Source organism: Pleurodeles waltl, chromosome 10 (genome assembly GCF_031143425.1).
Source record: "Pleurodeles waltl isolate 20211129_DDA chromosome 10, aPleWal1.hap1.20221129, whole genome shotgun sequence".
NCBI classification, from domain to species: domain Eukaryota; kingdom Metazoa; phylum Chordata; class Amphibia; order Caudata; family Salamandridae; genus Pleurodeles; species Pleurodeles waltl.
The window spans coordinates 1065241299-1065255107 of record NC_090449.1 but is presented as its reverse complement, the minus strand read 5'-3'; the positions used below and the strand labels follow the sequence as shown (position 1 = coordinate 1065255107).

At 47.6% G+C, this 13809-nt stretch overlaps 1 protein-coding gene across 1 annotated transcript in view; it reads left to right on the top strand.

Annotated features, from left to right (window-relative positions):
- The window catches only part of BTD (biotinidase), a 140072-nt gene extending 126540 nt beyond the window's left edge, over window positions 1-13532 (top strand). Inside the window, exons 3-4 of the mRNA XM_069212093.1 lie at window positions 1514-1660; window positions 11510-13532. Of these exons, the coding sequence (XP_069068194.1) occupies window positions 1514-1660; window positions 11510-12673 (1311 nt within the window). The 3' untranslated portion in view covers window positions 12674-13532. The remainder of the gene's footprint in view (window positions 1-1513; window positions 1661-11509) is intronic.
- The last annotated feature ends 277 nt before the right edge of the window (window positions 13533-13809 follow it).

Sequence of the window (13809 nt, the reverse complement as noted above, 5' to 3'; positions counted from 1 at the left end):
TGCGCGGTCGCTCTGGGGGCGTCATAAGTAAGGAGCCAGGAGGGAGGAGCAGCTGGGTGGCGGGAGCGGTCCGGCGAATGGAATCACAGGGGGGCGGGGCCGCAGGGAGGCAGCGGCGGGAAATCCCAGGAGCAGCGAGCGAAGGAATCTGCAGGCAGGAGGCGGCAAAGGCAGGCAGGAGCGGCAGCAGTGAGTGGGGCGACCCCTTTCTTGTCCTGAGAACGCTTGTCGCTGTTATAAGCGTAAAGAGTGGTGGATCTTATACACACCACCCAAACCACACACCAGACCTTCCCCCAAGACATCTGCCTGTGCACGTGCACATTACAACCCAGACGGGCTGGGAAATGTAGTGTTTAGGCTCAGCACTCCATCACAGTGACTCAATCTGTTGCAGTGAATGACTTACATTGGACCCACCATACTAAGTAATCGGGGAGATATCTGACTCAAATTAGCAATTCTGCCCCCCACTCCACTGAGTCAACTGGCATCACCTATCCCACTGTGAGTCAACTGGCATCACAAGTTAAGCTCCTGAGAATGGGGGATCCCTTCCCAGACCTGGAATTAACAGGTCCTTTAACATAGAATTTCCATGATTCCAGGGGCTTTAATACTGATACTTTCCACTTTTTCTAAGCGGGTGATGAATATCTGTGGGGGTGGGAGGTACAGTTCAGGGGGTGCTGGGTGCGAGGATGTCTGGGGTGCAGGGGCTGTAGCATTGTGTGCCCCCTTGTGGTGCTGGAGGGGTCAGGTGGGGGCCAGGCTGAGTCTTTATCTGCATCCCCTGCCCCCCATGAGTTTACAGAGTGCAAATCTGCACCTGGTAGAACCAGGTCTGGTGTTTTGTACCTGGTCTGGAAACTGCAACAACACTTGGGGCCACATGTACGAAGATCCAGTTTTGTGACTCGCAAACTGCGAGTATTAACGACTCGCAATATGTGAGTCGCAAAACCCGATATACAACAGTGTCAATGACACAGTCTACGTTTCACAGTGGGGTCGCACTTGACCTCCCTCATGAATATTCACGAGGTAGGTCGCAGTTTGCGACCCCATTGGGAATGCCCGTGGGACCACTGGCTGCTCGGAAAAAATATTTTTGCTGCCATTTAGAAAGGGCGAATGGGTTAGCACCAGTTTGAAACTGGTGGTAACTGCGATTGTTTTGTGACCGCGTTCACGGTCACAAAACAATGCTGCATCGCGCTGCGACTCGCAATTAGGAAGGGAACGCCCCTTCCTAATTGCGACTCGCAAAATAGGGTCTGTACAGATCAAAATGTTTTTTTTCTGTCGCAAACGATCCGATTCTGAGAATCGGGCCGTTTGCGACAGGAAAAATGCTACTTCCATGTGGCCCTTCTAGGCAACACTTGTTACAGGGGGTCTTTGAATGAAGATATGCTTCAGCACTGTGGGGACCTAGCTGGCAGAGTACTCAGATTTTGTCCCCGGTTGACTTCCTTATAACCCTCTCTTTTATTTCTGATTTTGACCACAGGGCGCACAGATTATTGTTTTTCCAGAAGATGGCATCCATGGGTTTAACTTCACTCGCAAGTCCATAGGGCCCTTCCTGGAGTTTGAGCCTACGCTTCCTCTGAACTCCTGGAACCCTTGTTTGGAGCCTCGCTTTAATGATACAGAGGTAAGACCCCCAACACTGTGGTCCTGACACCTCTTTTTATTTCACATCATCAGTCTCCTGACAGCAGCATTAAGAGCGGTGTTGGTAGGAAGCATCCTTACACCAGTGTTGGAGTCTCGGAGGCCCTGGATGTCCTTCAGTGAGCTCAGTGAGCATCATTCATTTCATAACAGGTTACCGAGGTTTTCTTCCTGAACTCTCTCTGCCCACTTGATCACAGTGGGTAAAATCATGTCTGCAGCTGCTGGTCTGTAAACCTAAAAAGATAAACTACCAAAACTGCAGAATCAAGCACCCAATGGCAACGTTTGTTTTCAATTTAGATATTTAAAAATGTAAAGTTCACATGAAATACACATGTTCAGGAATGTGACAAGTACAGAAAGTACTATACCGCTGCTAAAATGGAGAATTCTATATAGAAATTAAAATATGCAACTGTAAAGTTGGTGATGAACGCTGGGATAACATTGGAAATTATTATTAATTCGTTGATAGTGTCCTATATATTGTTTCATATTTTTCAGGTGATTAGATGCAAACGGTACAAAAACACGTCCAAAATAATTTTTCACTGTACAAATAACATTTGCCTTCAACATATGGTACATCAATAATTCACTCACGAGTTTCGTAGCATATACACAGGTAAAACAATTGTATGTTAACAACAAAAGGTGCTAAAGTGTTTGTTGCATATTTAAAAATAAAGTATTCACAAAAGTGATGGACTGAATATTTGAATTAATCTCAACCACTGGCGATCAGTCGGGGCTGCATCCTAGTCCATCATTATTTTGCGCACTATCCCACCTCCGTTTGGACCCAGCCATATGGAAATCAGTCTTGACCCTGCTCCTCATGGGTAGAGTCCAGCCTGAACTGCCAGGCCAGGTCACCGCCCACCCCCAGCCAAAACACAAACCTCCCAAGACTTGTTAGGGCTCAGCAGTCAGGTTTAGCTTTGTTCCAGTGACACAGTGAGCACGGGACCCACGTCCGACACACTGGTCCCACTTAGGGCAACACACTACAGAATACAAAAAAGCTATGGCTGGAATGATTGAATTAATCTCATCCGCTGGTAATTACTGGGGTTTGCATCAGACTCTGTTGTCCTTTGATACACCATGCCACCTCTCTTTGGGCCCAGCCATATGCAAATCAGACTTGGCTCTGCTCCGAACTAGCAGTAAGTGAGGTGCTTCGGTACAGTTTTGAGTGAGATGGGGGTAGTATAAACAGCCGTATAGAATTCTGAAAATTCAGCGTTGGATGGGCTTTGTGAGATGCTTCTGTGCATCAAACAAACAAGATTTACAGAGCGCTGCTAATCACCGCAAGGGTGTCCACGCGCTGAGAGCCAAGCTGCGCAGGCGGGATCAGCTGAACAACCAGGTCTTGAGTCCTTTTCTGAATTCTTGAAGAGAGGGTGAGGTTCAGAGGTGGAGGCTGTTCCAGGACTTTGCAGCAAGGTAGGAGATGGAGCGCCCTCCTCTGTTGCCGTGGCAAATGCGAGAGTGTGGGCGAGAAAGAGGGATGCGGAATCGCAGGTCTCTGGAAGGTTGGTGGAAGCTCAGGCAGTGATTGGTGTATGCTGGTCCAATGCAGGGCTTTGTAGCGTGGGCGTGGGTCAGCATATTGAATTGGCATCTCTTGTGGATGGAGAGCCAATGGAGTTTTTTGAGTTGTGAGATAATGTGCGCCCACTTGAGGAGGTCGAGGGTGAGTCTGGCCGCTGAGTTTCATATGGTCTGCAGTCTCTTCAGGAGGCGAGTGGTAATTCCTACGTAGAGTGCATTGTCGTAGTCCAAGCGGCTAGTGACGAGGGCTGAAGTGGTAGTACGTCTGGTGCTGACTGGGTGCCATTTCACATGCTGGGTTCTTCATCCTCTTTGCCATAAGCACTAAGGGATCCCCACACACAACAAGGTATTATTCTAACCTTTATGATGTCAATAAAGTTTCCTATTATGCTGAACGAGGACTAAAAGTAGCAGTTTTGTCTTCTACATGATGGCATTGTTCATAAACTTCTGGAGGTGTTTTTTTGGCCTACATATTATGAGTTAATTACTTCCCTCCATCTTCTTGTAGGATCCTTTGGCTTGAAAGCATAGCCTTGTTCTTTAATGGGATGCTTGAGTCTGATTTACACTAGTGTGCACCCTCAGTGAGTGAACCTTTGCAATGTTGGTTCTTTGCATCCCATTACCTCATAAATACTCATATAGTGCACATACCCTGACCCGGTGTGTGTGTGCACTGTAGACAATGCAGCATTGGTGCAGTGGTTTATGCCCCACAACTCTTGAATGGGGCACTGATGTACTCTGGTGAGTAGAGTCAAACACTGCACCCACGGTCATGGGGGCCTTCAGGTCCTCCTCAGAAGCAGGTATGCAGGTTGTCCCTACAGAGGTGATGAGATGGCAGCTCCTGATCCCTAGGGTTGCGCGGTCTAAGGACAGTTCTACTGTTGATGCCGTCTATTATTACACCCACTTGTGGGGCAATGGTCCCGGGGTCCATGCAACTACCAAGACCACACTAACTGCGCATCACTTCCTGGGTGGTGCAGTTGGCTGGTCGTCTTTTGCCCTCTTTGCCATGGTGTCTGTCGGTATGGCACATGTCCTAAGACCACGCTCGCGTACAGATGAGGGAACACATCTTTGTGCAGAAACGCACTAACTTGCACTCAGGCAGGGCCTATTATGGAAATGGTCATTCTGGAAGATGCATTTCCTTTGATAATGCCAGAGTTGCTCCAGAAGAAGAAAAATGTGCAAGTTTTCTTTATTGTTGACACTTTTTATTACAAGGCTCCTTTTCTTTGGCATCGGATGTAGTGAAGCAACTTTCCTTGCAAATTGACCTTTTTGCTTTTTTTATTTTAGAAATGAAAAGCAATGAGACCCACACATACTTTCTCAACCTTTCTTTGATCATTGCCATTTTGCATGTTTTTTAAAGTCATTAGAATGTTGTGTAACTCCCCCCTTTGTTTACCAATCTTGGGATAGTAACAGAGGATGCACATTTTGTGAAAAATAAAACGTTCCTATGATTCAGTTTTCCCAGTGCCTGTTTTTAAGAAGCAAAAATGTATTTTGTTAATCACCACAAAGTTCATAGTTGCTGTGTTTGGGATGCCCCGCTGCTCACAGGCAACTGTCTGAGACACATCACACACACTACACTCCCCCCAAGGCTGTCATCTTACTTTCTGTCTACCCTGACAAAAGGTATAATTGAAAAGGTAAGCAGTGAATAGAAAGGAGTGGCAAACATGGATGCCTACCTGCGTATCCATACGTGGTACCCGGGTAATGAATAAGATGGTGGAGGCAGAGATGAGAAAGTGTTTGGTGCCAAGCCAATGGAGCCCCACGCTGCCAAACCTCATTGCAATGGGACCTCTAAATGGCATGCTTCAGGACTGCCTCGGTGCTGCTTTTTCATGAAAACCACCTCATCGTCTTCGTGGACGAGCACTCCAAGTATATTGAACTAGATTGCCTAAAGAGCATGAATGCAGAAGCAGCCGTACCAAAATTGGAGACATTGCTAGCAAACCAAATTAGTCACCTTAGAGAGGAAGTTAGGGCTTGTGATCCATCTGCTCTGCCGCCTCCATATCTATCCAGATCACTGAACCACAAGAGGAAAAAGAAAGTGAGGGCACAAATGATGCTGATCTGTTTTCCCCATGCTGGCCGATGGGGCTGGGCTTACAGCTGTTGATGCACCGGGAAACGGAACAGCGCCTGCGTGACCGCTGGCAGCCGGAGCACACAGAAGTATAGATTTCTGACCCCCTGTGTCAGCTTGTAAGTATCTATTCAGAAAGGGAATCACCGGGGGAAACCAAATCGACCCTTCTTGTATAAGCACAATATGTTTTGGAGAACTGCTAGTCTCTCCATATTTTGGGCACTTTAGTCACTTCTATGCAGTGGTGGTAAGTACTTATGGAAGGGAATAGGGGGTGGGGGTGAGACTGCGGACCCCACTCCACTCTGTGGTGAGTTGTCAGTGATTGAAACTGGGCCCTGGGCGCTTCAGGGCTTGGACCTGAAGTGCCCAGGTCTGAGGCAGTCTTTGACGCTCTCCTTCGTCACGAGGGGAGGGCCTCGAGGTGCTTTCCAAAGCTGAAGATGTCACTCTCACAGGAGCTGTGACATCTTCAGCCCAGCAACGTTCAGCTCAGGCTTGGAGCCTGCGCTTTCAGCAGGTCTGGCTCCGTGCTACTGACCTGAACATAAAGACGTTTGCTCAGCCTGACACACTCATTTTTGTGGGTCAAAGGTGTGAGGGTGCGTGACCCGTTTGCCTGTTAGGACTGGCTGCGGCAGCGTCCATGTCCTTCAGGTGCATGTACAGGAGTAAGGTGATTTCTATAGAATGTCTTCTAAGGTGTGTGTTTTGTACCTCATTACAAAGCTGTTATGGCCCTGTACATTACATGGGGCCCTTCTTGCTGTTCTAGTTCTGTTTCCTTCCATTTAATTGGTGGTGTGTGGGTGTATATCAGTCTTTCTGATGTCTTCCACTAGTCTTATGTTCATTTTGGATGGGTCCTGACCAGTCTCTACGTGTGCATCCTTGATGTGTACTGCAAATTGATCCGAGTACTGGAATAGAGCCTGTCCATAATGTCATGTGCGTAAAATAACCAACCATTCCTTCGCCAGCCACAAAGCCCTGCTATGAAAACCAAACAATTGCTGTCTTCCCTTTGTGCTTTGCAACAACTGTGCCTGCAAACTTTTTAAAAGCCCTGTGTTTGGTTACCCAAATCTCAGAGTGCACTCATTTTGTGCTATCTTAGAAATAATGTGTGAAGTGTCTTGGTCTCCCGGGGACTGCCTAAGCCCAGAAAGAATGTGAGAGCCCAACTCTTGAAGTTCACAGTTTTGGCCATCCCATGCTGAAGCCCTTCCCTCTCAGGGACTTGGCCACTATTTCTGTCTTTTTTCTGAGATTGGGAGGACCCTCCCCTGGTCTGGGTCCTCACTTAATGAGATTCTGAATACCACTCCGGTGTCTTCCCCCCTTTCCAAGTTGCATTTCTGTTAATCAACACTGTATTATACCCCATTCTTGCCCCCACACAGCTTATAACCTCTAATACTTATGACATGGTGGTTGGATCTGCCTAGTGTCCATCCTTGTCCACTAGGGGCACTGTTTCCTTTCCTGGACTGTAGGAGTAGAGCTGATTGCTCTAAGGTCAGTCTGTTCGGTTCTTAACTGGGTCTTCCATTGTCCTTCCCGAGCTCCAGTCTGGGGTGAATCAGATGCTTTTGTGCCAGTGTGTTTCAGTGCCCAGAGCGCCATGCTGTTGGATCACTGTTCGCTCTTCTCTTCGTGGTCGTCTTCTTAGTCAGCTTTTCAAGTGAAGGACCTACCTCTGCGGGTCTTCCATCTGTGCCAAGCATTGTAACGGGCCCAGTTCTACTGTAAAGGTGTGCATACTATCTGCGATTTAGCAGTGAAAAAAAGCATATATTTCAAGTTCATGTCCTTAAGTTTGTTTTACTTCTACAAGAGATTTACAGTTTTTGGATGTTTTGTGTGTAGTTGGAGAATATACTTACGATTTGGTCTTCATACTCTAGGTTCCCCTTGTTTCTGATTATTCACAGGATATCACCCCTTTTGCGATAACTGATGATTTTTACGATAATGTCTCTTGAGGGTGACCTTGGTAGTGGGAATGAGGGTCAGGTGCATGTGGGCCCTTTTTGTCACAAAATATGGTAAACGTCTGGTTGGTTACAGGAAGTTCTTCACAAACTGCTCCTTGAAGAGCTCAGGTTTCCCCCTTTTGCCCTTTTGGGGGAACCCCACAATAGGCAATTATTTCACCAAGATCTTCCCTCCACATCTTCAAGTGTGTCCTCCACGAGGTGGTGGAGACAGAGTGGACTGTTGACCTTAGTCCGGCAACCTCCATCCTCAAGCATTTCAATGTTTTCTGTGTTTCATGCTATCTTTTATTTACTTTGAGGAGGTCAGCCCTGAAGGCGTTGCTTGAGCAGCTACACTGTTTATTTTATTCACCAGTGTCAGTCTTGATTGTTCAATAGTTTCTAGGATTTGATTCACCATTGGATCCAAGGGCATCCACAAGTCTCGGCTGGCTGTCTTTGGTATTCCCTGTCACTCTGTCTCGTGTTGGGCTTCTAGCATACTGATCAATTCATGTTTATTGTGTTGGCCTTGGGGGGGTCTGTCTCTTCCCATGTTTACATAGGCTAGGCTGTTTCTGGGATGCTCTTTGGGTGTCTGAGTCCCTCTGTTCTGCAGTCACTCCAGAGGCGCTTCTTATGTTGTATAGGGTATATCTTTGAGCATGTACACGGCCAGGGCTTTCGTGGTTGGGGCGTGAACTGGCAAAATTGTTTTTTAGCCCTACAAGATTTATCTCACAGTTCATTTTGTTTGACTATATACCTTGGGCTCTTTTTATCTATTTTTTTTAGTTTTTGCCCACTTTCGAGTTTTCTGTGCTTGGGGGTCCTCAGGCACTGTCAATTGCTGGTCCTTTCTGGCACCTGCTGTATCTTCCAGTGGTCCCTTCGTCATTCCTCCCATCTAATGATACCCATGTCTATGCATGATGCTGCTTTGGGAAGATGTTAATGGGTCAGGGTGGGACGTTTTGAGGCACTCAAGCCCGTGTGTCCCTCACAGGTGTTCAAACCCAAATGTTAGACCTTCCAAAGCAGATCCACCCCGTGGCCGCTCTGTCACCCACCACTAGGAATCCACTTTGTTCGGATCATTCAGTTTGTTCTGAACTGGGGAGCGACGCCTCCGCATGAGAATCTGCCAGTGCCTCCAGGTCTGTTCTTTCTCGCCCAGGTCCTTGCATCAGGAGCACACCAGACACTTCACCTTTACTCAGGTGGTGGTGCAGGGCCAGGCCCAGCCTCCCCATTACCTGCTCATCACACCACTGGGCTCCAGCCATGAGCTGACGAGGGTCTCGCTCATGTCTCCCACTGCCCCTGTGTTTTGGAAGGAGGGCGCAGTGGAGTTCGCCTTTCTTATGGCTGGTCAGGGCGTAAGGGAGTCACCTTGACCTCCCTCTGTCCATCGGATTGTTGTGCCAGAGCAGTTGTTGCATGCCCCCCCCCAAGACACACTGCCTTTCCCTAGGAATCTCTAATGCTCCCCCATCAGTTATGGTGCTGAAGGGGGGGTGTTCACACACTGCAGTGCAGGAAGCTACTGATGATCTGAAGGTGTCTGGGAGCTCAGGCTCAAAGTGTGCCTTCAGTGAGCTTGCAGGCCAGGACGTCCTCTGGCCCACCTTCTCAGAGTAAATAAATAACACCATTAACAGCAGGTGAAAGCCACTTCTACGTTTACTAACAATACTCAATAAAGTAATTAAACTTAACAGTAAAAAATGCCTCTAACTGATATATGTACTGTTTCCTAAGTCTGTAACTCCTAAACAAAACAAATGATGCAGTTTCCAAATTATAAATTAATGTTCAATGTCTGTCTGCAGTTCATATAATTGAAAAACATTTATTTTCACAATGCTGGCTTCTGTAAAGGCATGTGTATCTTTTGTCTTTGTTTTCCTTTGCAAACAAAACTGGTAAATAATTTGTCCTTAGTTTATTGTTTACTGTTTTCTGTAGCATTGGTGTGTACGTGAAGAATGCTGGGCCTGAGTCCTGTTTACTGGCCGCAAAATACTGGCTGAAATTTGTGGCCAGTAAAGGGTTTTACAAAGCTACCAATGTACTAATAGGTTGACTTTTAAAAATCCGAATTGTGGTAGGTCGGAATCTGTCCTGCCTCATTCATATTGAGGTAGATCGCAGCTTGCGGCTCTTAGATTGGAGGCCATCACTTGGATGGTCAGAAGACAACCAGATCTCTGAGTACTTCTTAATGAAGCAAGCTTGAGCTTTTTTTAAATGCAGCCCGTTTTCCTTCAAAGGGTTGGATTTAAAAAGAAAAGGGTGTTTCTGTTTGTTTTATAGGAGGCAGTGGTCATGTGGACCACTGCCTCCTGGTAAACAAGTATTTTTTCATATTCACAAACAGAAAGTGGTCCGATTGGGAACCCTCACTTTTTGCAAATGAGTTGCCACCTAATTTGATGTGCCGGTAAAATATGAATGTTTTGTGGCTGGATTTAAGTCGCAAAACATTGATACATTGGATATAGATTTGGTATTTGGGAGGAACGCCTACAAAGTCAGAACTCTTTCCAGTCCTAAATTGGGATACATAAGAAAAAGCATTTTAATGGTCACAAATGGTAAATGCTTAGTACATGTGGTCAGCTGTCCTCCCAACTCTCTTTGGCTGATTAAAGACAACATTTGTAATTTGCTAGTTGCGTAAATAGATTCTTACAAATGTTTAAGCATGTTCCTGTCAAACAGTGTAATTATGTTCTTTTACTGAAACCTTAGAAAGGTCATTTTTAAAATAGATTTTTCCTTGTACTAGCTTAAAGATTTCTTGTGGTGCTTCTATGGGAAATTAATTTTCTAACTTGGTGTCGGCTTTGGTGTACAGCTCGTTGACTACAACAGCTCTGTCACCAAACACACTATTTCAATGTCATGGCCTGCTCTTCATCGCTCAAAAGATACTGCTTTCTCCTTTGAAGACAGAAAACTTCACTAATTGCAATAAATAGTCCAAGTAAAATGCCGGTATCTACAGCATTGCCTGTCACCCGCCTCTCTTCTCATTGTGAGCAGTGTCTCCGAGCTCTGCGGTACTCCAAATGTCCGCTGTGGTGCTTAGCTTCAAGCTTCAAACATTTCCTGGCAGCTGTCTAATCCAAGGGCTACCACCTAGCCTTATTTGGCAACCGTGGAATACTCAGGAGATGCTTCAGATATTGTGCTTCTCTCAGGAATATGGCTCAGATGCCCAGCAACAAACATCACTTCACCCCTTTGAGGCATCTCATACTTGGATGCGACAACTACCTGTGAGCACAAGACCTGTAAAGAAACAGTTGGCCGGTGATCCTTTCCTGGTGCAAGCACTTCCCTTTGGGAATGAGGAACTCCTGCCCCTTAAGGGGTCTGAGTCTTCAGCATCCTTTTAAACATCCACACCGTGTCCCTCCTATGTTAAGCCTGCAGCAAGTAACCCCCTGTGTAGTGCTGCAGACATCTCAGGGTAGACACTGGAGCATCCATCCCAGAATCCTGGTCCTCCCTAGCTAGGACAGACATTGCAATGGGAGTGTTGCATCCTTGGTGGCCCTGCACATCGCCTCAGTCCTCCTTGCGAGCCCTTATCTTCTAAGTTTCCATTACACAGTACTCCTTACAGATTCCCTGGCACCAGGCCTTGTCAACATCTACCATGGGTTAAATGTGGCCAGAGTGGTCTTTTGTCTTTTTTCCTTGAATGAAGGTATTTGCCACTGGTAACCAGGCAGCCTGGATAGAGGACTTGTATGATGTTCCTTTTATGTGACACCTCTAGATCTGAGCTCTTTCTAAATATCAGCACACTCCAATACTCTCCCATTATCCACCATGTCCATCCACCCAGCTGGCTCCTGGTGTTTTGTGTCTCATGACGGTCTATGCGTGAATCAGGAACAGATTCTACTCCTGATCTTAGGTTTCTGAAGTGCCTAGAAGTTGGTTGTAGTATTGACATCAGAAGTGAGGTATTTGTAAACATTATGTCCTCTCTTTCTACCCTCATGTTATCACGTGAAAGTGAGCCTTGTGTCAGCATTTGGCCTGTATAATGTACTTTCTTTGAATTGTGAAGTTGCACTCAGTGTCGATAAGCAATTTTATTTTGTTTGATTTTATTGCTCTTTGTTTTGTTGGCCAGATCCTCCAGCGACTGAGCTGCATGGCATCCAATGGCAAAATGTACGTAGTGGCAAACCTGGGCACCAAACGCCCGTGCCAGCGTCTTGATCCTCATTGCCCACCAGACGGACGATACCAGTTCAATTCAGATGTTGTGTTTAGTGCTAATGGTACCCTGGTGGCCATATACCATAAGCAAAACCTGTACTTCGAGGCCAGCTTTGACACCCCTCCTGAGATGGAGCACATTGTTTTTGATACCCCTTTTGCCAGTAGGTTTGGCCTCTTCACCTGCTTTGACATCCTGTTTCTGGAGCCAGCTGTGGGCCTTGTCAAGCAGCACCACGTGATGCATGTATTGTACCCGACAGCCTGGATGAACCAGCTCCCTCTTCTGTCCGCTCTGCAGATCCAGCGGGGCTTCGCAAGCAGCTTCAACGTCAATGTCCTGGCAGCGAACATTCATGAGTCCAGCCTGGGTATGACAGGCAGTGGCATCTACACGCCTTCAAAATCAACCTACTTCTACGACATGAAGAGTCCAGGAGGGAGGCTTATAGTTGCCCAGGTGCCTGTGGATCCATCTGCAGAAAGTCACCTGACGAGGGAGCTGAAGCCCAAAGCGAGCCAGACACAAAGCCTCGTGTTTGATCTATCTTTGGACAATTCAGTCTGTGAAGTGGAGGAGCAAAGTGAACATTGCGGAGGGAGACCACCGGTCCCCCATAAACATGCCCCTGCCTTTTTTTCTGACATGATGCATGACAATTTTACTCTTGTTCCAGTAACTGGCGTTGCAGGGGAGCTCCAGATCTGTGCCGGCTCTCTATGCTGTCACCTCAGTTACAGGAAGGCAGCTTTGTCCGGCGAGCTCTATGCACTGGGGGTTTTTGATGGACTCCACACCGTCCACGGCACGTACTACCTCCAGGTCTGCGCGCTGGTGAAATGCGGAGAAACCTGTGGGGAGGAGATCACACAGGCCAATGGAGTGCTCGAGTTCCAGCTGTGGGGGAATTTCAGCACCACCTATGTCTTTCCTCTGCTGCTCTTGTCTGGCATGGCTTTAGACTTCGCTGATCAGTGGGGTTGGGTGGGCAGCAACTGTTACATGCATAAAGAAGAGACGAGCTCTGGACTGGTGACGGCAGCGTTGTATGGACGATGGTACGATAAGGACTGACTGCAGGTTTGCACTATTTCTATCAGAGGTCAGTCTGCGTTCGAAGTAGCCTTTCAACAACTATGGCTTAAGTGACCAAAGCATCTTACTAGGAACTACCAAGAAACTTATGTTCGATGGCATCTGTCGCTGTAGATACGCATGTTCTGCAATAGCTCGCCATCTGGTGTTGGGCCGGAGTGTTACAAGTTGTTTTTCTTCGAAGAAGTCTTTCGAGTCACGGGACCGAGTGACTCCTCCTTTTGTCTCCATTGCGCATGGGCGTCGACTCCATCCTCGATTGTTTTTTTTCCGCCATCGGGTTCGGACGTGTTCCTGTCGCTCCGAGTTTCGGAACAGAAAAAATAGTTAATTTCGGAAGATTTTCGTCGGTATTGTTGCGTTCGGGATCGGCATACTTAGATTCAACACCGCATCGAAGATCGAAGAGCTCCGGTGCCCTTCGGGGTAGTTTTTCGATCCTCCGTCGGGGCCTGGTCGGCCCGACCGCGTGCTGAAGAACGCCGATGGAACGGACCCCGTTCCGTTTCTGCCCCAAATGCCACAATAAATACCCCTACACAGACCAACACTTGGTCTGCAACCTGTGCCTGTCACCTGAGCACAGCGAAGACACCTGCGAGGCCTGTCGTGCGTTCCGGTCCCGAAAAACACTCCGAGACCGTCGAGCCAGAAGACTTCAAATGGCGTCCGCACCGACAGCCCGACGGGAGTTCGAGGAACAGGAAGAGGAAGGTACCTTCTCGATCCAAGACTCAGACTCCGAAGGATTCGACGATACACAAACCGTGAGTAAGACGTCGAAAACCACACAAAGAAACATTTACAAGGCCCAGGGGACGCCACTGCCACCAGGCCATGGCTCAACCCATAAAATCGGTGACCGACCGTCGGCACCGAAAAAGGCCCAAACAGTGCCGAGATCGTCCGACTCCGGTCGAGACACCGGCACGCAGCCTTCTCGGGACCGAGAAAGTGCTGGAGACAAGCCTCGACACCGAGATGCCGGTGTGGACACGGCTCGACGCCGAGACAGCGGCACCGAAACAGATCGACGCCGAGAGGTTTCGGCCCCGAAAAGGAAAAAAGTCACCTCGGAGCCGAAAAAACACGCAGACAAAGTTTCGATGCCGAAA